This window comes from Osmerus eperlanus, chromosome 12 (assembly GCF_963692335.1).
Source record: "Osmerus eperlanus chromosome 12, fOsmEpe2.1, whole genome shotgun sequence".
NCBI lineage: Eukaryota > Metazoa > Chordata > Actinopteri > Osmeriformes > Osmeridae > Osmerus > Osmerus eperlanus.
In genome coordinates this window covers 15663098-15686100 of record NC_085029.1, presented here as the reverse complement: position 1 = coordinate 15686100, position 23003 = coordinate 15663098, and the positions used below count along the sequence as shown (strand labels likewise).

The following is a 23003-nucleotide window of genomic DNA, read 5'->3' as shown; positions in this document are numbered from 1 at the left end:
AAGCAGCCAGAGAGCATGTCCTAGTACAGAGCAGGAGTTATTAAACCAAAACCAAGTACAATTTTCACAGCAAAGCTTGAGTGATGGCGGAAAAGCTTGGCTTCTCCTCTCCTCTCGCTCCCTACACCCTTTGACCCACCCACTTAGGGGATCAGAGGGAAAACAATCACGTGTGTGTAAGGTTTTCATTTTTTCCCAGGCAGTACAGGTTAGCATGGCGCTCTGGAATGCAGCCAAACAGTGTAGGCCTGACTACAACATACACAGCTATCTAACATAGACAAGCATGACCCAGCTAGCTTTTTTTTATTTTATTCACGGCATCAAACACAGGACTATTTTATTAATAGAAAAAGGCAGCTTTGTAGATATAATATTATATCACTCAGTGTGGACCTCAATAGTTAATGTATTTGCTCTCTGATCCAGAGTGACTTAGCAAACATTATCCCTTTTATTGATCCTGTATCTAATGTACACGTTGCATCCACAGTGTTCGGGGTTTATGTCAGCCATCTCTAACTGCTTTTGTCCCTCCGCCATCAGGCTAAACCTATATATGGAGGCTGGTTGCTGCTTGCCCCAGAGGGGACAAACTTCGACAATCCCTTGCACAGATCTCGGGTAAGTGATCTCACCTCGGCTCTGGGTTATGAAACACACACACACGCACCCACCAACCTGTTTTAACTGTGGACAACAGTTCATTCAAGATTTTATCTTGAAATGATTAGTCTGATAATCTGCCAACAATAACCGTAAACAATTTGGTATTTTTAAAGAAGAAAATATCAGTGTGCAGATTGATTCCTTCCCTTTCAAAGGTCAGTACTAGTGAGCATTAGCTTTGCAGATTGAAACACTGCAACAGATTTTAAATCAGAATACTTTTTCTGGACTACAATCTTAGTACCGGTAGGTTCTTAAATCAAGTCAACATACACCCTCCAGCTGACTCAGGTAAACTTGAGGTTCTGGATGTGTTGTGCACCCTTTCACTTAATTCTACTCAGTAAACGTTTCTATTCTGTGTATAGTGGCACATTACAGGCCCCTTTCAATCCCAGCTCCACCCGGCCCTGATGGATCTGGGACACTACTGTCCATGGCCGCTTCCTGTGGGAGGCTGGTTTGCTTTAGAATAAGCCCCCCTTCCCCCCTCCAGCTCACTTTCTCAGGAGCTAATGAGGATAATATTTACATTTAGTCATTTATCAGACGCTCTTATCCAGAGCGACTTACAGTAAGTACAGGGACATTCCCCCGAGGCAAGTAGGGTGAAGTGCCTTGCCCAAGGACACAACGTCAGTTGGCATGACCGGGAATCGAACTGGCAACCTTCGGATTACTAGCCCGACTCCCTCACCGCTCAGCCAACTGACTCCCGGTCAGTTGACTCTATTGACTCTATCTCTTGGTGGACCGTCTCATGGGGAGGTTACAGTGAGGGGGGGGAGGGGGAGGGGCGCTCCCACAGTAGAACCACTTCCTCCCCTCGGCCCTGATATGAAATGATACGACGGAGGGAGGGAGCGTCCTGAAAGAGACCGAGGGAGGATGTTGAGGAGGAGTGGGAAAATTCTGGGTTCTCACAGCCCCCCCTGATGGCTTCCATATGGGCACATAGCATCTCTGCAGCCTCCGGCCGCCTCTGCTGTCAACACCCCCCAAATGCACTATTTCTGTCAGTGCTGGGCTCACATGCACTTTTGTTCTGTGGGGTAAATAAACACTGGGCTGACTGCTGGTGTTGAGTTGGGGTTTCAAGCTGTTCTGCGAATAGAAAGGGTTGTTGAACCATGGTACTGTGATTTATTTGGAGCTCCAAGAGGATTTAACATCCCAAAGAGCCAATCAGAGAAGCGTATATGTAAAACACAAAACAAAACGTATATCCGACGGATGGGCCAGAGGCCTTGTGGTGAGATCCTTCTTAATGCTAGTCCCCCACTCCCTATGTTAGGTGTTGAGTGTAATAGCTCTTTAGAGTCTGCTCTCTCACCCTCCCAACCTCATCAAGGAGCTTTAACATCTTATATCAGTGGACCCTTGTGAGCTCTATATCAAACTTAATGGCCCTGCTGAATAACCAGGCCCATATGAAGTCCTTCAACTCAGGGCACAGCAGAGGACAACTAACGCCATCCCCGTTCTGGGCCCCTGATGCCTCGTAGATCACAAAGCACTTTCTCATCTTTTATTGATGGGTCTCGGCAGAACACGGAGGCTGGTAACACAACACCAGGACGGACCCGTGCATTAGGGGAAGGAGGGGTCGTTGATGGACTTATGAAAGGGTGTGGGCTGAGAGATTCAGAATGTTATTCTCTAAAATTAAGTAGACTTTTACCTCATCCGAAATGAGTTCCATTGCTTTGTTTACCATCCATCGATGGTAAACAATGGATGGATGGATGGGTAAACAAAGCATCCATCCACTAGGATGGATGCTTTGTTTACGTTGTTTAGAAATGGGAGTAGAAGGAATTGAGAGAACTGCAAGAGCCTAGCAATCTATGTACTGGAGGTTTTGGATGTTTTGGCTATGGATTGATGTGCTTGTCATCCAGGATTGGCTTACTGTCCTGTGTTCCATGGAGAACCCAGCAGAATATTTGCTCCTCTCTCATCTCCCATCTAGTTTGTTTGCACAAGCCAGCCTCCCACGGGTAGCACACGCCGTACTGAAACAGTTTCACTGTTTCTGGGGCTCCAAGCGCTTTTGTCTGAGGGGGGGTGGGGATGATCTTCCTGAAAGACTCATCAGGTCAGGGGGTTATCACAATGCTGGTAATGGATGTTTAATATTTTGAAGTGACTCATGGGAGGTGAGGACATAGTCCAGCAAATAATTCAAGGTTTAGTATCTGGCATATGCTGAAACTGAGCCAGGCCAGCGTATTGGATGCTGCATGGCCCTAAGGGTTAAACTGCTGCAGTGTGCGTGTCAGTGTGAGAGTTTTGGCTCAGTCCTCGGTGTAGGATCTAGGCCGCTGAGTCACAAGCCCATCTGCAACATCAGCCTCGGGAGAAGGGAGCTGTTACTGTAAGCAGGAGTAAACCCTGTCAGTTGTACAGTGTCTCGTTACCACCCATTATGCTCCAAGCCTAGGATCTGTTGTATATCAAACTTTTGTCTACAGGACACAGTTACAATCATAGTAAGCTTTGCCATGTTTTGTTGTTGTTGTGGTAAATAATGAACAAAGCAAATGTTACTAAATCCACCTTCTTTCTATGGCTCTGTCTTTTAACAGAAATGGCAGAGACGGTTCTTCATCCTGTATGAGCATGGGTTACTGCGCTATGCCCTGGATGAGATGGTGAGTAAAAGCTTCCTTGTTGTGTAGCTTGCTTAGCTCTGGGATAGTTTGGCTAGCGATAAACACTCATAAGTGCTTGTCACCATCTGCAGTTTGGCAATGAGCTCCAATTTGAATTACTACAACTCTAAGCTGACTTTACGATTGTTTTGTCCATTGTTTACGAGAGAGTCCCTTGCCGTGAAGGTTTTATAACTGGAGCTGTTTGCCCAGAGCTCATCAAAGGAAGAGAATGGCTTGTAACTTACAACTCATTCAAACAACAAAACAATAGAATGTTGTGTACATGTTTATTATGTGAGTCAAGGTGGACATGCCTATCGTGTTTGGTGTGTAAGTGGAGTGGCAATCTGTCACTCTTGAGGCCTACCTGCAGAATGTGTCAGATTGGCTTGTGGCCACTGAGCCATCCTGTCACCACACTGTCAACAAGACCTGTCACCCCAGCCAGACAGCCCTGCTAGCTAGCTAGCTAGCATCGTGCTAACATGCTAAGCGCTATGCTAACTGGCCGGGCGTGAGGTGCTAAAGAAGGAATGAAGTGACGCCACATGTCAGTGAGATTGTGAGAAGTCAGGTGTAGGTCTACAGTACACGAGGACCTCCACGTGTGTTTGTTTAAACTGTTAATACGTCTTGTGTAAGTTTCCCCCTCACCAACTACTTCTTATCAGTGCCAAAAACTTTCTGAGCAAGGCCAAGTGAGATATCATCTTGGAACCACTTATTGTGTTTTTGAATACACTATACAGTTCTGTATCAGTTGTACACAGCCTTCTCATCGCTAGCACTTAACATTCAAACAAGATGCAGAGTGGAGGCAGGTTGTATTGATTGGTCTATATTTGTATAATCCAGAAGCTTGGAAAGCGAGGCTGTTTGAACCAGCAGTTTTTTCTGTGTGAGAGGTGGAAGCCCATTGGCTGAAAGAACACTTGTCTCTCTCTCTGTGCACCCTTTGCTGGTGTGATACTGAGTACCTTTATATAACAGTGGGATGAGGGCTATTCAGTTCAATGTGTGTGTGTGTGTTGGCGTTATGTGGGTGGATAACTTGTTCCACAGCTCCAAAGGATTGTCGAGAATTCATTTCCTTCTACAGGAACCTGTCACTTACATGTGAATACCTAATGTCAGCGTCCGTCCTTCGATGTATGAAATTAACGTCAACATCTCTTTTGTCACAAGAACCAATGTCAGGCTACATGTTGCTGATTAATCTGTCTACTTATCACGGAGTCAAAGGGTTCAAACGTGGCATAGTGATGACCTAACTGTCATTGGAAAGTACAGTACAGAGGGAGAGGTGTCAGAGACCGTGGAGGCGGACGAGATGTATACAGAGGAAGGCGAAACAGGGAGGACGTTTTCTCTTTCCTGTTTCCTGTCCTCAGTGTCACTAATCATCTTTTCATCTGGTTCCTAAAAGGAGGATCAAAGGGAGGGGGGGTCAGCTGTTCTAGATGTAGACCTCAAGTGGTGAATAATGTTTTTGAAGCCTTGTTTTCTATAGGGTTCAGCTGTGAAAACTATGCTTAGTGGCAGGGCTATCTATAATCAGTCCCTGGTCATACAGGACACAATTTGAAGAGTGGTGGCTCCTTAGTCTCTTGGCTACATTTGGTCAGTCGTGTTTCATGTTTTCCTGATACTACTGCACTAGGTTCATAGTCTATGGAGTACAGGCTACTGTAAACTAATGGCCTGTGAGTGTGTGGGAGAGAGAATTGGTGTAATGTGGATAATTTCTCCGTTGACACACTAGATCCTCTCCATGATACCCTGTATATATTCCATTATAAGCACAGCGGACAAAATGATAGTTTCATCCCATTGACACCAGTTAGTGTAGCAACACATCACACTGACACAAAACATAAACACTCAGTGTAACTATGACAACCAATGGGCCTATAGCCTATGATGTTAATGGTATCCTAGCTTTAAACCTATAGTTAACATATACTAGCCAAAAGCTCTACATGGATGTCTCTCTGGAGCAGTAGAAAAATAAAAAAGCATGACGTCTCCTAAGACCCAGGGGCTCAATCCCACATCAGAGCCCCAGCCAGAGAGCATGGGGTTGGGGTTAAGAGATGAGAAGGTGCCCCTGTGTGCTTTCTCCAAACCTAGTTTTATGGGACCCTGTGCCCTGGGACTAACCAGACCCAGATGGGCTGTGGTCTACACCCGCAGGATGTGGCATCACCCGGGGGGGAAACGGGTTAGCTGGGGCCTGGGAGAGATCACACACACTCAGTGCTCTTGGGGAAAGGAGGGGGTTGTGTATGTGTGGGGGTTTACTCAGTGTGGGGTAGGCCTACCACCACTGTTTATAACAATGGGATGGGTAGTTTGGAGAGAAGGTTATCTGCATGATGGAGGTAGGGGGGGGGGGGAGAGAAAGAAGAGAAAATGTAAAGATGTTGGGGTGCTTGGGATGAAATAGTCAGGGAGTCAGGTGGCTGAGCGGTTAGAGAATCGGGCTAGTAATCAGAAGGTCGCCGGTTCGATTCCCGGCCGTGCCAATGCTGTTGTGTCCTTGGGCAAGGCACTTCACCCTACTTGCCTCGGGGGGAATGTCCCTGTACTTACTGTAAGTCGCTCTGGATAAGAGTGTCTGCTAAATGACTAAATGTAAATGAAATAGGGGAGAAATTTGTGGATGAAGAGGGGTAGAGAAAGAGAGGGTGAGCGGAGAGGGAAAAGAGAATGGGTGCTGTGGATGTATAGAGAGATGGATGGGTGGAGGGAGAAATTAGAGAATGGGAGAGACTTGTTGGCCTACATAGAATATGTTCTGCCATGCAAAGCAAATACAGCAGAACAACAGGGTGCTTTGCTGTATTGGTCCTTCAGGAGGCCTCAAAACAAGGCCAATGTTGCACAACCATTTGAATGTACTGTTAAAGAAAGAGACATACTTAAGGATTATATCCTGATAACCCAGGTTATTAAAAAATAAAGGATTATAGTAAAATGGTGGTAGTAGTACCACCAGATACTTGCTAAGCTAGTTGATTGCATAGTTTTACAGCTAACTGGCTGACAGAGTCAATTCAGGCTGGAGTTACCTAGGCAACACCTTTTTGTTTCTTTGTTCAGCAGAGAGCTCATAGTGAATGTTTGACCATGACGTGTCTGATGTAGGATTCCAGGTTTTTTTTCTCTTTTGTCAGGAATTCTCACAGTCTAACCCTCCAACTGTTGTGTTTAAGGGGTCTATTCAACTCACACTGATACAGAACCTTCTGGTGGTGAGACCACACTGTGTAGGGCTGTAGGCTATGATGAAGTTTTAACTGTCCCTTTAGTTGATAAAATGTTCATTTTAAATATTGAAGACTTGTATACACTACCCGGCTACTTTTTCTGCTCAATGCCTGTTTTATGTAATAGTCAACATCATATTTGACGTTCATATCCATTAGTGTAGGAAGCTAGGAAACGCCAACACCAGCTTTCTGACAAGGAAGACAGAGAGGACTGTGTGTTTGTGCTGAGCTGCAGACGTTTCTGACGTGTGTGTGTGTGTGTGGTTAGATCAGCTCTCAGTACAGAGCGCTTGACTGCAGGGCCTGTGTCAGGAACAGGTGTTGTGTAGGGTGTGGAGTGTCTGAAGGCTGGAGACCTGCGGCGTCTTGCAGGGTCGTCAGAGATGACTCGGCTGTTTCCAGACAGGAGGAGGGTTCGTTGGCTCAGTGGAGCAGAGGCTTGTCAGGAACTCTACTGCAAACATCCTTTTGTTTCTGTTCAAATTTATTTTAAGCAAAGAGAGCATAAAACAATTTCTGCACACAGATATGCTCATAGACTCGCACACACAGTCAGTACACACACTCACACAGAGTACACGTTACGTCCGGTATACACACACACGTGCAATATTCTTTATCGCACAGTGGAGAAAGCAGGTGTGTGGGAGTGCAGTGGACCTTTCTCAGCCCATGCTGAGACTTCGATAGCGTCATCAGTGTCAACACCCACTCTCTAATAACCCCACAAGCGACACTCTGAAATTGATGTGGTAACACCTAGCTCCTACTGCCCCCTGTGACCTAATGGATGGAGGCAGCGTGCCCTTAACACCCACTACAAGTGACCCGTGTCATGTGACATGGGTGAAAATAGCCCCGTTCGGTATGCATCTGCACATAGGTCATTGTGACATTTTTTGAGTCAATGATTTGTCTCGAGTCAGGACAGCTTTGAATATTGTGATATTTTAGTTTGTTTCTTTTTCTTGAGAAGGTTGTATGCATGGATATAATAACCATAGGAGGAAGTCTGGACACTTACTGAGTTACATCGTGAGATGTTTTAACCTGTCATTGTTCTGTTTGTGTGAAAGAGAGAGTGAAAGGGGGATCAAATGTCTGACCAAATACACAAACATACGAAGAAACTAAGCAACAAATACAGGTAATTTTGAAATAAAAAATGTTAGTCACCTGAGTTTCTTTCTGGTAGGAGCCTACTTTGATGGCAGTCAAATGAAGCAGGCTGCTCTCTTGAATTTGACCCTGTTCTTGACTTGATGTTTGTTCCAGAGAGTCACACTGTTAGACCTGCAGAACCTGTGGCCTGCAGTCATCAGCCACACGTCAGGAGAGATTGCAACAAAAAAACAAGGGCTATTTTTAAACTGTTTCAAAAATCCCTTTTGTTGTTTCCTCACCACCTCTTGTGGTCACGTGGACACGGGGAGGGATTGTACACTGGTGTCGCTGCCCCCAGGCATTCAGCAGTGGAACAAACTGAAAGTTGACTCCCCCTCAATTAAAACTACAGTAACAGGACCACTAACGACTGTATCATGTCAGCCGTGGTGGAGGGGGGCTGGGGATGGGGGGAGATCTCGAGAAGATGGATGGGAGTGTGTCACTTGGGGTGGGGGTTGCGGGAAGGGCAGATTGAGGACAGAGTTTTGATATGGAGGAGTTGGAGGTAGTTTACATCTCCCTTGATAGCCTTTCTATGTTGGACTTCTGCCGTTTGTTTGCAGAGCCCTGGTGAGGGATGGGCGAGGCTTGTTTTGGTGTGGGCTGGATTGGCTGCGAGAGAGACCTTTTTTAACCCCTGGCACCAGTAGGAACTCATCTACTGGAATGTAAACAGCCGTGGATTACAGTGGGGTCACTGTTCCCGTCGCACAAAGCCGCAAAAACCATGGGAATACCCATTCATTTCACAGGGCCTCTAATCTCAGGTCCACACTGCCCAGTGGGTAACGTCCACACAACCTAACTGCAACCCTTCGCTGATACCCCCACCTGCAGCAGTTTTCATTTGTGGTCAATGGGAGGCCCGCACTGCCGACTTTATACTTTCCAAAGCTGAACCAAACTTGAATAACAATTTGCAGTAGTTGTAGTGCTAGAGGTAGTTCCTCATGTGGACCAAGGCCTTGTCAGTTTCAGACACTGGTAGTCTGCATTCTGTAAAACCATTTGTCACTCTGCTAGCCTCCCCTAGCTTTCTCCTATCTCTCCCCTCTGTTTTGATTTCTGCTCTTTAGTCTGTAGCCTCTGCTGACAGAAGCTACAGGGGTCATCCTGGATGTGGCTGTGATAGCCATCTTATCAGCCCATGGTTCACTGTTTGGACACTTTCATCAGAGTCCTGCCCAGCCCAGTCCTGGCTCTGCTATGGAAACCCAGAGCTATGGTCTTGTGTTTAGCTTTTGATACTGCAGAAGACATTGGTAACTTGAATATGACCCTGCTGTACTTTATCCATGAGTTCAGCTTAACCCTTGTGTTATCTTTGGGTCATTGTGACCCACCGTCGTATTGCGACAACTTTACCACATACAAAAACAGTGAATCATTTTTCTTTTAACCGTTGGGCTGTCTCAGACCTCCCACATTGCGAAGGTTAAAAGAGAATTATTTGTTTTTGTATTGGGTAAAATTGGGTAAACACAACGATGGTTCGTTATGAACCTTTGGGTCATGTGACCCGAAGGCAGCACAAGGGTTAAAGGCCACAGCAGCAGGAGGGGGTTAACTATACACGGATCTGTCCAAATGCTGTTAAGGACCCTGTACTTAATCTTGCGCAAACTGTACAGTTATTGCTGTTAAATGACAAGATAAGTAGGTTATGAAAGCAGATCGGAGCCTTCTTGGATTGTGGTTTTTGCTTTTGGAAAGAGAATGGACATGTTAATTGAAGCTCTTAAGAGCTTTCAACTATCCCCTCCCCATCCCTCTCTCTTTCCACTCCTCTCCTCATCCCTCTCTCCACTTAGTGAGGGAGAGACTCGTGGGCCGATTTCCTAATGAGTCTAAAAATAACGTTTTGCTAATTGTGACCCATCAAACATCATTGTTGCCCAGCGCACACACACTAACTCAAAGACTTGGCATGCAAGTGGAAATCTCCCGAATCAGTCTACCCCTTCCTCCTAGCAGCTCTCGATCGCCGTTGTTGTCTAAACGAATCATACGGTCATACATGTTGCTCTAGCTCATGTGCACGAGCATTGTACATGTAGCTTACATGTCGCTGTCGTCTTACGAGGGGCCTCGTGCGAACACGGCCCTCCTCCGTCCGCCTTCCCTGGGAGAAACCCCAGATCTAACACCACTAGATTGGAGCCAGCTGTGGAGAGCATGGTTTCATGCTTTCATCCAGCCGTGCTATTATCACCAGTCAGGGAACGAGGCAGGATGTGCTTGGAGTGTCTTCGGCAGGCGGGGTCTAAGTGTCCCCTCCCCGGAGAGTCGGGCCTCAGGCAGCCTACAGCTCGGTACTTTCAGCTCGGTACTTTCAGCTCGGTACTTTCAGCTCGGTACTTTCAGCTCGGTACTTTCAGCTCTGTAGCTACGACTTGCCCCGTTTCGTGTCGTGGGTTGTGTCGTCGGTATCGAGGGTTTAAATGAACAGCTGTTTCCCCGGGGTCCTTCATACTGGTGCCTCGTGTTGAGAAGTCCTCAACAGGCTCCTCAACAGGTTCCTTTTTTAATGTTTTTTTCCCCCCTCCAGTGCTTTCATTCTCACACTTGATTTCCAACTGTTCACAGTGGAGAGTGGGAGAGACTGAGGGAGGACTGGGATAAACGAAAGCCCACATTCTCTCTCGTTCTCTCTCTCGTTCTCTCTCTCTCGTTCTCTCTCGTTCTCTCTCGCTCTCTCGCTCTCTCGCTCTCTCGTTCTCTCGCTCTCTCGTTCTCTCGCTCTCTCGCTCTCTCTCTTCATTTGAGCTTTCCCAGTACTCTCGCTCTTTCCCTCCACCCTCTCACTTCCATCCTCCTTTCTCTTCTGACTTTCACATTCTCCCTCTTTTCCCCCTCCCCAGCCTCCTGCCTGCCAAGCTTCTGTCGGTCTGTCTCTCGCATGCTTGCTCTCGCTCTCCACTATAAATCATTTGTGTCTAAGAGAGCAACAGTGTTGTTTAATGTGTGTCTCTCCTCTCTGTGTCTCTCATTCTTCTGCACCTCTCCTTCTCTGTAAAGCTGAACACTCACCGTCTGTCTGAATGACTGCATGTCTGTCTGCCCGTCTGTCTGCCCGTCTGTCTGTCTGACGGCTCACTCGGCTTGCTCCAAACACTAGACGGGGACACCAACTAAAGGTTTCATATAAAGCCTCAGGGTGAAGGGTTTAGCCAACTGAGAGGAGCGCTCATAAAAAAACACAGAGGGAGGGAGGGGCATTTGAAGGCATTTTCCCGCAGAACTTTGTGAAGCAGCTACTCTCACTGACGTGACACACACACAAATGGTCTGGAAGTCATTCAGTCTCAGTTTGTCTGTGGTCAGGCCCAAAGGCTAATTTTCTTTGCTTCTTGTTTCGCACGTCTCAAGTCCTATGCAGATTGATCAAGTTCCAGCTAGCATGTTTACCAATTTAAAAAAGCTCTACTGTTGATATGGCAAACGTTTTTTTTGCATTGGCTGATTTGTTTCTGTGACGGAATAGTTGTTGGATTGCTCTCATCGCCGCATTGAGACGTCCTCATTGGCTGAATTGCGCTTCTTGCCGTGTCCATGCTGGGGGCTTGAACTCCAACTGCAGCTGACAGTCTGTCAGCGCTGCAACAGATGCAGGTGTCATCTGACCTCTTGACCTTTCACCTCCAGCTTTCACGACGAGCCAGCCAAGCCACCAGGGTCAGGCGAGCTCTAGGCACGGAGATTATTTTGTTTTGCCAACACCGATCACGAAGCAAAGATATAATTAGAATTATGTTGAATCAAAGTTCCAATATGTCTTGATGACCTCATAGGACAATTATGTATTTTCTTCTTTGGGCTTGTTTGAATTAACCCTCAGGCAAATGGTTGACTGCGTAGGGTAAGGCTTACAGCAAGATGTTCCCTGGCGACAGAACTTGCATGGCATGTTTAAGCCTCTAACTCCGTGGCAGCAAAGAGTAGCCTGTTTATCAGATGAAGATCACGGTATGCTGTGTATCTCAAAACAGATGTTGTAGCAAAACGTCCAACGTTTTTATTGATGCTGCTTTGCCCAATTTAATGCACAACGATTACTCATGAAGGCACAGGAACCCGTGCAGTCAGTCTGTTGGCTGCTGTTCTCATTGTTGTTGGTTGAGCTCCTCTCTTTAATTACCCTCTCTCCGGCTTCCTCAGGACATTGCCCAAAATTCCCACTGCCGACGGCCATGGCCTGGCCTCACTCCAGTCCCACCACCTAATCAGCTTACCAGGGTGCTCTCTCTCTCCTGTCCTCGTTGTTTCTATCTCTCGCTCCCTCTTTCTCTCTCTCTCTCTCTCCCCCTAGCCTTTTGTTTTTCTTATTTAATGACCCCCTCTGTACAGCATTCTCTCAGGGGAGAAGCAACGAGAACAGCAGGCTAATTGCTAACTAGCACCTAGCTTCGAGCTGCTAGTCTGTGGTGGAATGTTTCACCCCAGACCTGGGCAGTCACGCTGAATATCTTGAGGAACGCCCGCGGTCCATTAGCCGCTGTTACATACTGTCGGCCGATTTGAATAGCTGGACATTTGCCTAGAGCTTTATTATCAAAGAGGCATCTGAACCTGGGTGGCACCTCTTATGTAACAGCTTGACTGAGGGAAGACTAGGCTGAAGAAACTAGGCCTGCCTGGCTGAATGAATGACACCACTCTGTTCTGTGCTAGAATAGTTAGTGTGCTAATTTTATCATGCTAACTAGCATGATCTGGTGCTCCATGAATTGTTTGCATACGCTTTATAGTAGTAGTACTTTATTCATCCCTGAGGGGAAATTGAGCTATAGTCAACCCAGTATAAGGCAAAAGATTTTCCTGGAAAATGATGTTGGGAGGTGGAGAACTGGATAAGTGCCCAGTTTCGTTTGGGGAATAATACCTGTGGTTCTGACACAGACACAATATGGGTCCTGGTCGGCCCACTCCAAAGTGCTGTGTCAGAGGACACTGCAGACATCCAAACACTGCTTCCGTCTGAGGACTGGGATTCTGTAGCAGATTTTGTGGGAGTGCGTTCAAAAGACCAGGGTCCTAGAACTGTTCCCCTCACACAAATAAAGAACTGTGGATTACAGATTTGTTTGTATGGTTGTTAGTTTTGTGGTGTTTTTGGAGAATAAACATTTTCATTAGAGTGAGGAGGAACCAGTGGTTTGGTGAGATAAATAAGAGCCGTACAACGATTCCGTCCAATCCACTGGAGCAGGAAGTCTGCTTGTGACTGCATCATCTTGTTGCTCTTGAAAGGGTTGCCCATGGATACATCTAGTATTCTAATGGGTGGTTGTAGTCATGGTTGATGAGGGGGTGTGCGTGTTGGGGGGAGGGGTGAAGTGTCACAAGCATGCGTTTACTGACTCAATATTCCATAAAGACAATCCAGGCCTGTCGGGCCTTTTAGATAAGCCATCCCTTCCTGTCACCATGGAAACTGGGTCAATGGAGCTGACCTGGGTGGCCAATGAAATAAAACAACAAAAAACATTGTCCACCCACCCTCCATTTCTACTGCTCTAGTTCTAGTAGCTCTGCAAAAAATAAGTCCGATGGGAGTCAGGGAGTCAGATGGCTGAGCGGTGAGGGAGTCGGGCTAGTAATCTGAAGGTTGCCAGTTCGATTCCCGGCCATGTCAATTGACGTTGTGTCCTTGGGCAAGGCACTTCACCCTACTTGCTTTGGGGGGAATGTCCCTGTACTTACTGTAAGTCGCTCTGGATAAGAGCGTCTGCTAAATGACTAAATGTAAATGTAAATGTAAAATAAAACGAGAACTTCTGGGATTTTAGCTGTTTTTACAGATGACACGAGAGAAGGCAGTGATGTGAGCTCTAATTTGCTGGTATGAATGAATTAGCAGTAAGTGTGTAGTGGGCAGCAGCGTGCGAGAGAGGAGACGAGAGCAGACCGACACAGCAGATGTCTCGAGGAGAGGAGACGGGCGAGCAGAGGGAAGGAGACAAGGGGAGGACATTTTGGGATTGTTCTACATATAGGTTCTGCGAAGGATATGTGTGAATTGTGACAACTTGAGCGTGACAGAAAGGTCGTTAAGAGCGGATGGGTTTGGAAGGCTGTGAGTGGGCTGGGGGAGAAGGCTGACAGGAGGAAGGAGAGATGGAGGACGGTGTGAATCATCGGTCTCGGAATGGTTCTGGAACATGAAGATGCGTGCGCACGCTCACACACACACGCAGTGCAGCTACTGTGCAGATCAGGAGAGTCTGGCCAAGCACCTGTTCTATTGCCACGCCACAGATGGAAGTCTGACTCACATACGCTCACACACACTTCCTGCAAGAAAAAAAAAAAAAAAAGTTCCCCTTAAGCTTCGTAACAGTGATCCGTCTTCACACAGTGCTGGTGCCATAACACACATCACATGACGTAGATCCATCTCTCCACATCCGTTCGCGTAGCCCCCTTCATCCTCCAACTCACCCTCCTCATCCTCCTCCTCTCTGTTCTGGGCTTTGCAAACCTAACAACACGCCGCCCACTCCTCTCTCCGAGGACAGAGAGGCGAAGAGGAGGAACGTCGGGTCTCCTCTGCTCTTCCCCACGGGCTGGCACGTATTAGGACTGCGTCTCTCGTGTACGTGCACACACTTGAACCATCCGAACCGCATTCCAGTGGAGTGAGGTGTGTGTCTGTGGAAGTGCCCGGATGAGCATGCTTGCCCTGAGAGCAGCCTGTGATGTCTGCCATATGGCCAGGAGTGATTTATACAGTAGAGGATTGAGTGTTTCAGCAGGGTGGGGGAGGGGGGGTAGGGAGGTTAGGGGTGAGTGTTGAAACAGGAGGGAGGTGAGGGTGAGGGTTGGGATGAGTGCTAGGATGAGAAGCAGTAGTTATGAGTTTGGGCGTAAATGAAAGGATTAGGTAGTTTTGTGTTGACGATCAATCCGTCATCTCACGACACCTGGCGTGTGTGTGTGTTGTGTTGGCTTACTGGAATGAGGATGTAGGTCTAGATGAGATGACTGGATCTGTTTGGCGGCCGGGTCCGGTTTCCCCGGAGGCTGTTTGTTGCCGTGTTCACGGCCGTCGGCACGGTGTGTTTGCTCATGTTGTTCTAAGTCTCCAAGGAAAAATCCATCGCGCAATTGGCGTTATCAGTCGGAACCGAAGGAAGTTGGAGCCCAGACAGGACTAGGTCAATATCCATGAGTCAGGGTTGCTCCTCAGCCAAGATGTCCACATTCATTGTTCTCTCTCATGATCTGAGCCCCTGTTGTTCCCCCTCTCTTGGAGGTCCTAGCTCGAGTGACTCGGAGGAAGCACGGGGAAGCATTCAATGTTTGTCCACTTTTTGATTTTTCTGCCCCCCTGTTCTTCTCTGCAGGTCGCTGACCCAGTGCTGGGGGGGGGGGGGGGGGAGCTAATGTATAAGATAAGGTGGATGTGGTGATTACAGTGCTAGTGAGTGGATATGGTTATCTGATTGGAAGTGATGACCATCGGGGGAAATCTCTGGGCCTTTTGTAATTCACCAGCGCCTGTGTCCCATGACCTCACCGCTGTGCTTCAGCACAGAGGCCCGGGGCCTTGTGGAGGCTGTGACGATCAGTAACACTGGGATGGGACGTAGCACTCCGTCAAGATGCTCCGAGCTCAAACCCTCACCCCTTCACTCTGACCCTCACCCCTTCACTCTGAGCTCTGACCCTCACCCCTTCACTCTGAGCTCTGACCCTCACCCCTTCACCCTGAGCTCTGACCTTCACCCCTTCACCCTGAGCTCTGACCCTCACCCCTTCACTCTGAGCTCTGACCCTCACCCCTTCACTCTGAGCTCTGACCCTCACCCCTTCACTCTGAGCTCTGACCCTCACCCCTTCATTCTGAGCTCTGACCCTCACCCCTTCACTCTGAGCTCTGACCCTCACCCCTTTACTCTGAGCTCTGACCCTCACCCCTCACCCCATCACTGTGTGCTTCCTCCTGCCTCCAGAACGAGGCCAGTCGGCTCCAAGCCCTCGTACTCGAAGGGAGGTCTGAGTTATCTTAGCAATGGAGAAATAAAGCCACGCACAGGCACACACACACACACACACAGACGCACAGGCACGGGGACAGACACTCTCACACACACGCACATACACAGGGAGCAAGCTGCCAAAAGGAGCTAAATATTTCTCTCCGGATGTCATTAGGGGGAAAGAATGGGATGTTTTACTTGTGCTGTCATGTGGCCAAGGGTGAAGTTCTGAGACCGCTTGGCCTGTCTGTGAGGTTTCAGTCTCATTCTAATGTCTTAATCAGAGAGGCCACTAATGATGAACACTGCTGCCAGACAGGGCGACATCTGGACAGAGATAATTAGGAGAGGGAGAGGATGGACAGAATGAAGAGAAGGAATTGGGTGAGTGGAGAGAAAAAGGAGGGGGGAGACCCAAAAATTAAGCGTGAGTTGTGTTTGTTTGGTGTGGCTGCCAGATCGCTGTCGTCGGGGTCATGGATCAGAGACTGCCCAGGGCTGCGTTTCCCGATAGCGATGGATCGTAGCAACGATCGAGCAAAAAACGAAACCATCGATATTTCTTACGTGCGTTTCCCAAACATGCTCGTAAGGAGTAGGCTAATGCACTTTCAAGAGTTACGAATTTTCAAGAGACACTTTAGTTACGATGTCTTTAGGAACGGCCCGTAAAACTAAGATTCGTCCTACGATGCATTCTACGATCAACTTAGGCTTACGACGCTTTCGGGAAACGCACCCCAGGCTGGTGTATGGATTGCTAGTTAGCGTGGCTAGTGCTGTTAGCGTGGCTAGTGCTGTTAGCGTGGGAGAGTGCTAAGGTGGAATGACAGCTTTATTAGTTGAAAAGAGGTGTGACTGTACACTGGCATCTTATGATGGGTACAAAGAGCAACACTAAGTGCTGGCTGAGGAGACAAAGATTATTAATGTTGACACACCTGCAACCATGAGCCATTTTATCATAACATCTCAAAACATGTTGTTGTTGTTGTTGTTGTTGTTGTTCTAGTTTTTTTGGGGGGGGAAATTCCCTCCGTCTTTGTGTCTCCTTCCCTCTTGCTCTCTTTTTTCGTATTTTTTTTTGTCCGCATCACTGTTTTGCTCTCTTACCAACACAAACACACATTATTCTTCTATCCCCATTTGAGCTCAGTCTTGAGTGGAGCCGGCGGCACAGTTCGAGACAAACGACACAGTTTACCCTCAATTCATCATTTCCACGCATCCGTCACAAAAGAAGGGTTGTTTATCCTTCTCTTCTCTGCTGGATGTCTCTGAAATCTTGGTCACTTCCTCGTGGAGAGGGGAGAGGAGAGGGGGCAGTGGTTGACAATCCCACATTGTGTGAGTGCTAGCGCTGCTCCACAAAGGGCTCATTGTGGAGTGCGATGGCCCAGGGAAAGGCGACCGGGACTGGGTTGGGGGACTTGGCGGGGTGGGGGGTTGTGGAGGGGGTCGGGGGCTGGGAGCTGGAGGCTGCTTGGCTGTGGACTGGCGGAGCTCAGCTGATGCTGTCCAGGGGCAGGGGGGGGGGGTAAACGTGTGACAGTCCTATGCTGGTTGGGTAACATGCCCCACACCTCCCCCCCCCCCCCCCCCACACACACACACACACGCACATATGCCAAGCATACTAACTCTTCACAAAAATGCAGAAATCCATAATCTCTCAGTACACAGTAATGTTTTAATGAAAATTAATTTTTGGTGTAGGCGACCGTGAGTTCTTGTCTTTCGCTAATTCCACATTGTTGCACCTGGCCTCTCTGGAGAGCATGCTGGGCTGGGTTGAAAGCCGAGGGTTTAAGCAGCTTGGACAACTGTCCCCGGGTGTTGGCTATTTTTTTGGCCTGTCTGTCCTTTTCTGACCCTAGCCCAAGGACATGTGAGCCTGACGTTTGTTTATTTACCTGAACAGATGGTCCTCTGCCCCTGAGTCAGAGTTCAAATCACTTTGTACTTTCCTCCGTCTCTCTGTCTCTCTGTCTCCCTCCCTCTTTCGCTCTCTCTCATGTCTGACAGTGACAGGGCTCTCATGTCAAGCTGACGCTGTTCCCTCTCGGCCCCGGGCCCCTCTCTCTCCCAGCTGTCTGTCTGTCAAGCCCGGCTGTCGCCCACAGCCCCTCCACTTCCCAGTCAAGGGCCCGGCTGCCCGCTGCAGACTGGTGAACCCAGAGGCCCCAGAATCCAATCATAACGCCATCGTGTTGAATGAGGGACAGAGATGATAAAGACTCTTTTGGACAGTTGGAGATTTTACTGGAATGTTCAGTGCTAGATAATGTCAGATTATAAATGTGTTTAACTGTAGGTCTTTGAAACTGATAGAAGATCAAAATTCTCACAGTTTTCGCTTTGAACTTTACTTCTCCAATCGTCTCTCTACCTTCCGTTTTTGAACTGCTGAAGGTAGATTACATGTCTGCTCGTGACCCAGGATAGAGTTTATGTAGAGAAATTTCCTCCCGTAAATAGTTTTATGAATCGGAGGCACCTGTTGTCTTAAGGTCAATCGAGGCCTCCCGACCACTTTTTTGGGGCGGGACAACCATAAAACGTCAAGCGTTCTCTTCGCCGTCCACATCAAAGGCCCCTCATGAGTCTAAATGGCTCTGTGATTGGCAGGCTATGGTTAGTCTGCTCGCATGGTGGGTCTGAAGTCAGATTTATGTTGCATCCGCTAACTTGACCCTGGCGCCTTTTAATTTGGTATCCCACTTTGTCTCTTAATATATTCAGAATCGGTGACGACTGTAATTTATCACTCGTGGGTCCTTGTCAAAGCCCTCTGGACATCTGTGGTGGTTTGCTGCCTCTAATTCTGCCCGTTTTCTGGTTGGAGGTAGGTAGGACCCCGAGGTGTGCCTGTGTAGAAGCCTGCTAGGTTTTTCTTGCTGGTTTCTGTAGGACTGTTCAGTATACGACACAAGCAGAGGTCTGGTTGTATTTTAGGTTTGACTCTCCTCTGACTCGCCAAGGAAGGTCAGTGTAAAGCAGAGATTGGTTTGGTGGGTGTGTACGTTGATGTACAGAAAGCCTGTACATTCATACGCACAATGGCGTTTTGTCCTAGCAATGTCCCCATTCAAGTATCCTGATACACTGACACTTGCGCGTGTTCGACAGAGAGGGTGTCCTTGTTTGACGTGGTGTCAAACTCAGCGCAACTTTGTGACAGGTGGAACAAGGTGCCCTCCCCCTCAGCGTCAGGTCATGTTCACTCTGTGTGCTGCAAATGAACTGTGTCCACACACACACTCACACACTCTGAACCCGTGAACTCTCCATGTTTACACAAGAACGGGCAGAGCTGTTCCCCAAGTTCCGAGGCGTCCACTCCAGGAACATTAGTCACTTTTGCCGAGGCGCTGTAAACACGGTGTCGTGGGTGTTGTTGTGAAGTGCGCTGAGTGTGTGTGTGTGTTTACCTGCGTGGACAGTGTTGCGTCCGTGACGAGGGTGTTTAAATCAGCATGTAGCTAGCCTCGCACTTGGCTGCTTGTTGTTGTTTGTGTCTGTGTGACCGTACCCAAACGGCAGACGTGCGTAATCGCTTCGGAATATTTCTGACCGTAAAGAACTCTGACGTTCTAAGGTGACACATAATGGTAATAAACAAAAACGACTCTGCCCGTAAATACTACTCTCGCTCTCGCTCTCTCTCGCTCTCCTGCTCATATATCCAGACCTGTGTCTGTCTGGTCTCTGTCTATCCAGCGTTGGGACTGACCCCTGTGGACAGGCCTGTCTCTGACCCTGTCCCCTCCATGTCTGTCCCCCTCCAGCCCAGCACGTTACCCCAGGGCACCATCAACATGAACCAGTGCTCCGACGTGGTGGACGGGGAGTCACGCACGGGCCAGAAGAACTCCCTCTGCATCTTCACCCCGGAGAAGGAGCACTTCATCCGGGCGGAGTGTCGCGAGATCATCAACGGGTAACGGTCACCCCCTCATCTTCTCCCCTTCTGTCTCTGTCTGTCCCCTTTTATCCTGCCTCCTCTCGTTTGCTTCCTTCCTTTCTCTCCTCCCTCTGGTTTCCTTTCGACCTGACTGAATCCCAGGGAGGGCGATGCGGCTTTGTTTGCCGTCGTCACCACTCTGCCCCCTGCTGGTTGTTTTCGAGCAGCACAGCCCCAAATCTCTCTCTCCCCTAATCCGCTGTGCAATGACTGTGCACATTCCTCTGCCGCTCTCCTCCCTGTGTGCCTCACCCCCCCCCACACACACACACACCCCCCATCTCTCTTTCTCTTGTTGCTCTCCCCCTCTCAGACAGCACTCGTGACAGACTCCACTTCCCCTGTGTGCTGGCTCATCAGTGTACGGACACTAGCTCCTTCCTCTTACCCGGCAGGTTCCACATTCTGCCTTCTGCCCTCAGAACACTTTGCTTTGGGGTTTGTTTATTCAGTTCACTCACCTATTTCCAGTTACCTCATGATGAGTACTGTGCACAATCCACATTTTTGCCGACCTGCCTCACTGTTACACTCACTTTCTCTCTCCTCCTCTTGAGCTCCTCCTAGCTCTGCTAACAGCAGCTATCTGTCCTCACACACACACACACACACACACACACACACACACACACACCACACAGTCTTCTCATCCTGGACCTGTGCCATCATGTGAGCATATTGGCCCAGACAGTGTTATTGCCATCTGACAAGGTTGGGCCAATGACAAACACCCAGATTAAGAGGATCTCTCATGTTTCTCTCTCTCTCTCTCTGTCCCTCATAGTGTAGAATAAACCACACACTCCCTCTCTCTCTGTGTGCTGAAATAGTAATCACTCACTAATTTCCCAATCTCAAACTACCGCAAAGGGAGATTATAAGAATAACATCAGAATGAATAACAGATTACACACAGTAGCAACATTCTCTACTAGAGGGAACTGTTTTGATATGTGTGTATGTGCTAAAAAATTCATTTTAGTGGGAGGATTTAGTGCACAATATGTTTAATTTACAACTTGTGCATATGGTAAAAATCCCCCAAAACAACCTTTTATCTTCAAACCTCATCTCTGTCCTGGCTGTACAATGTTCCAGATCCTCCTGCACTCCCAAGGTCCGAGGGCAGTGAATTGGAACACTGGTATACGCTTAGACAAGATTACACGAGATTGTATTTCTGTCGGATCTTTGTTGATTTCTTTTTTTTTCTCCCTTTCATCCATTTGCGCCGGCATGCTGTAGGGAAGCCTCCAACTGAGGTGTTAAATGTCACAGTACAGAAGGGCTGAATAGGCTTTCACGCTCTTCACAAGGACGACGGACAATGAAGGGGGAATATTTGATAGCTTTCAAGTGCTGTGCTCCACAGTGATGGCAGTTAGCTCCTCAATTAGTCAAAAACACATAACTGAGCTTTTTACCGTTTTCCATGCCTTGGTGTTTGTTTTAGTCATTGTTTAGAACTGACATGTTAAATGTAGGTTCATGTTCATCCTTGCTTTACCTGTATACTTTCTGTGGTAAGAAAGGCTTCCTGTAAGAGACTGTGAAGCTGATACTGTAGATAGCGTTTCAGTGTTGTTAGTGATGCTAATCTTGTGAATTTGGACCCAGACCTAAACCAGAGTAGGTTGTCACTCCCCAACTTTGGAATTGACCTTGGCACATCCTAAACCTGCCCGGCTAAGGATGTGAACACCAGCGCATAGCACCCCCTTGTGACCTTATGACCATTGTCTCCTCAGGTGGCAGGAGACTCTGACGGTCTATCCTCGGACCAACAAGCAGAACCAGAAGAAGAAGCGCAAGGTGGAACCCCCCACCCCGCAGGTAACCTGGCCTCCACTCTCACCTCCACCTTCCCGTAGCTCTCAGTGGACCATCATACCTCCTGAGGAAAATAATATGACTTTACATTTACATTTAGTCATTTAGCAGACGCTCTTATCCAGAGCGACTTACAGTAAGTACAGGGACATTCCCCCGAGGCAAGTAGGGTGAAGTGCCTTGCCCAAGGACACAACGTCATTTTGCACTGCTGGGAATCGAACTGGCAACCTTCAGATTACTAGCCCGTGTCCCTAACCGCTCAGCCACCTGACTCCTGTTTAGCCCTCACTTCATTCCTCTCTGCTTCCCATGTGGCAGTATGAGCACTGACGCACAGAACCTGGCTGAGTATTAGCAAGCCCACATTCAGAATGAGACACTTACCTCGAGGGTTAGCATGTCATCATCTTTTTGGAGGGTTCAAAGCGCCGACATGAGAACACACAAGAGGCCCAGCAGGACTGGAGATGCGGTCTCCCCGTCGGGACATGCTTCCGCCGCAGGGGTGTTCTGTGGTAGGTAGGCCTCAGCAGTAAAAGTGTGTCCACCAAAAGGTACAGCTCAACAACAAAGGTTTTTAATGACTTGGATGAAGTAATAGTAGGTCATATCCCATGCCCTCGTCAAGACCACCCACTTAGGGGCGGAGATTTGCTTCAACTCTTTCTTCCTGATTTTGTTTTCTGGGGCTCAGCCAGGTTTGTGGTTTAGGGAGCCAGACTGGGGCTCATTGTCTGGGGCCTCTAATGGCAGAAACACAGTGACCCTGCTTTGGGTTTGGCACAAACATCCTCATTTGTGGAAGAAAGGACCGCAACCCTGGGATGACCTCCTCCTTGGTGCCAGCCTACCCAGGGTCAGGCTTAGAATGAATCTGTTGAGGCTCTTTCTCAAAGCCTGCTGAGTTGACTAGTGTGTCGCGAGGGATTGACGAACTTACTAACTTATTGAAATTCCGATGGAGCTACATGTAAATGACGCGACAAAGACCGCACTATGCCTTTCATAGCCAGTCCTTCAGCCAATGAGTTCATATTCACCAGACTTCTCTCTCTAGATTCACTTCCATGAATGTACTTCAAGTGTAAAAAATGGCCTTAGTGTTGATTTTCTCACAAGACAAATGTCTACGGATTGGACATTCCCTCGCGTCCTTCCAAAGCACACCACTTTGAGGACAGACCCGTTTCCCGCCTGAAACCCCTCCACGCGCTCAGTCCAAGTTTTACAGGAGACGCATGCCTGCTGGGTAAACACACAGACTCGGAGAAACACCTGTTTGTCTTGTGGGAAGTGCCCTCCAAGACAAACAGCACCTGCTGCGCGGGGAGGGAGCAGGGACCCGTCTCACGGAGACTCCTGGCTCCTGGCTCCCCATGTGTCCTCAGCCAGAGTGGCGCCCGCAGACATGCCACGGCGTCTGGGGTAGAACCCGTTTGTGGCTGCAGGTTTTTCTACC

The 23003-nt window shown here is 48.2% G+C and overlaps 1 protein-coding gene across 10 annotated transcripts in view; it reads left to right on the top strand.

Annotated features, from left to right (window-relative positions):
* Positions 1-23003, top strand: part of si:ch73-103b11.2 (myosin phosphatase Rho-interacting protein) — a 47832-nt gene that overhangs the window by 3166 nt on the left and 21663 nt on the right. For all 10 annotated transcript variants that reach the window (XM_062474554.1, XM_062474555.1, XM_062474556.1 and 7 more), the window contains exons 2-5: positions 547-624; positions 3258-3323; positions 19536-19687; positions 21460-21544. In XM_062474554.1, coding sequence (XP_062330538.1) covers positions 547-624; positions 3258-3323; positions 19536-19687; positions 21460-21544 — 381 coding nt within the window. The remainder of the gene's footprint in view (positions 1-546; positions 625-3257; positions 3324-19535; positions 19688-21459; positions 21545-23003) is intronic.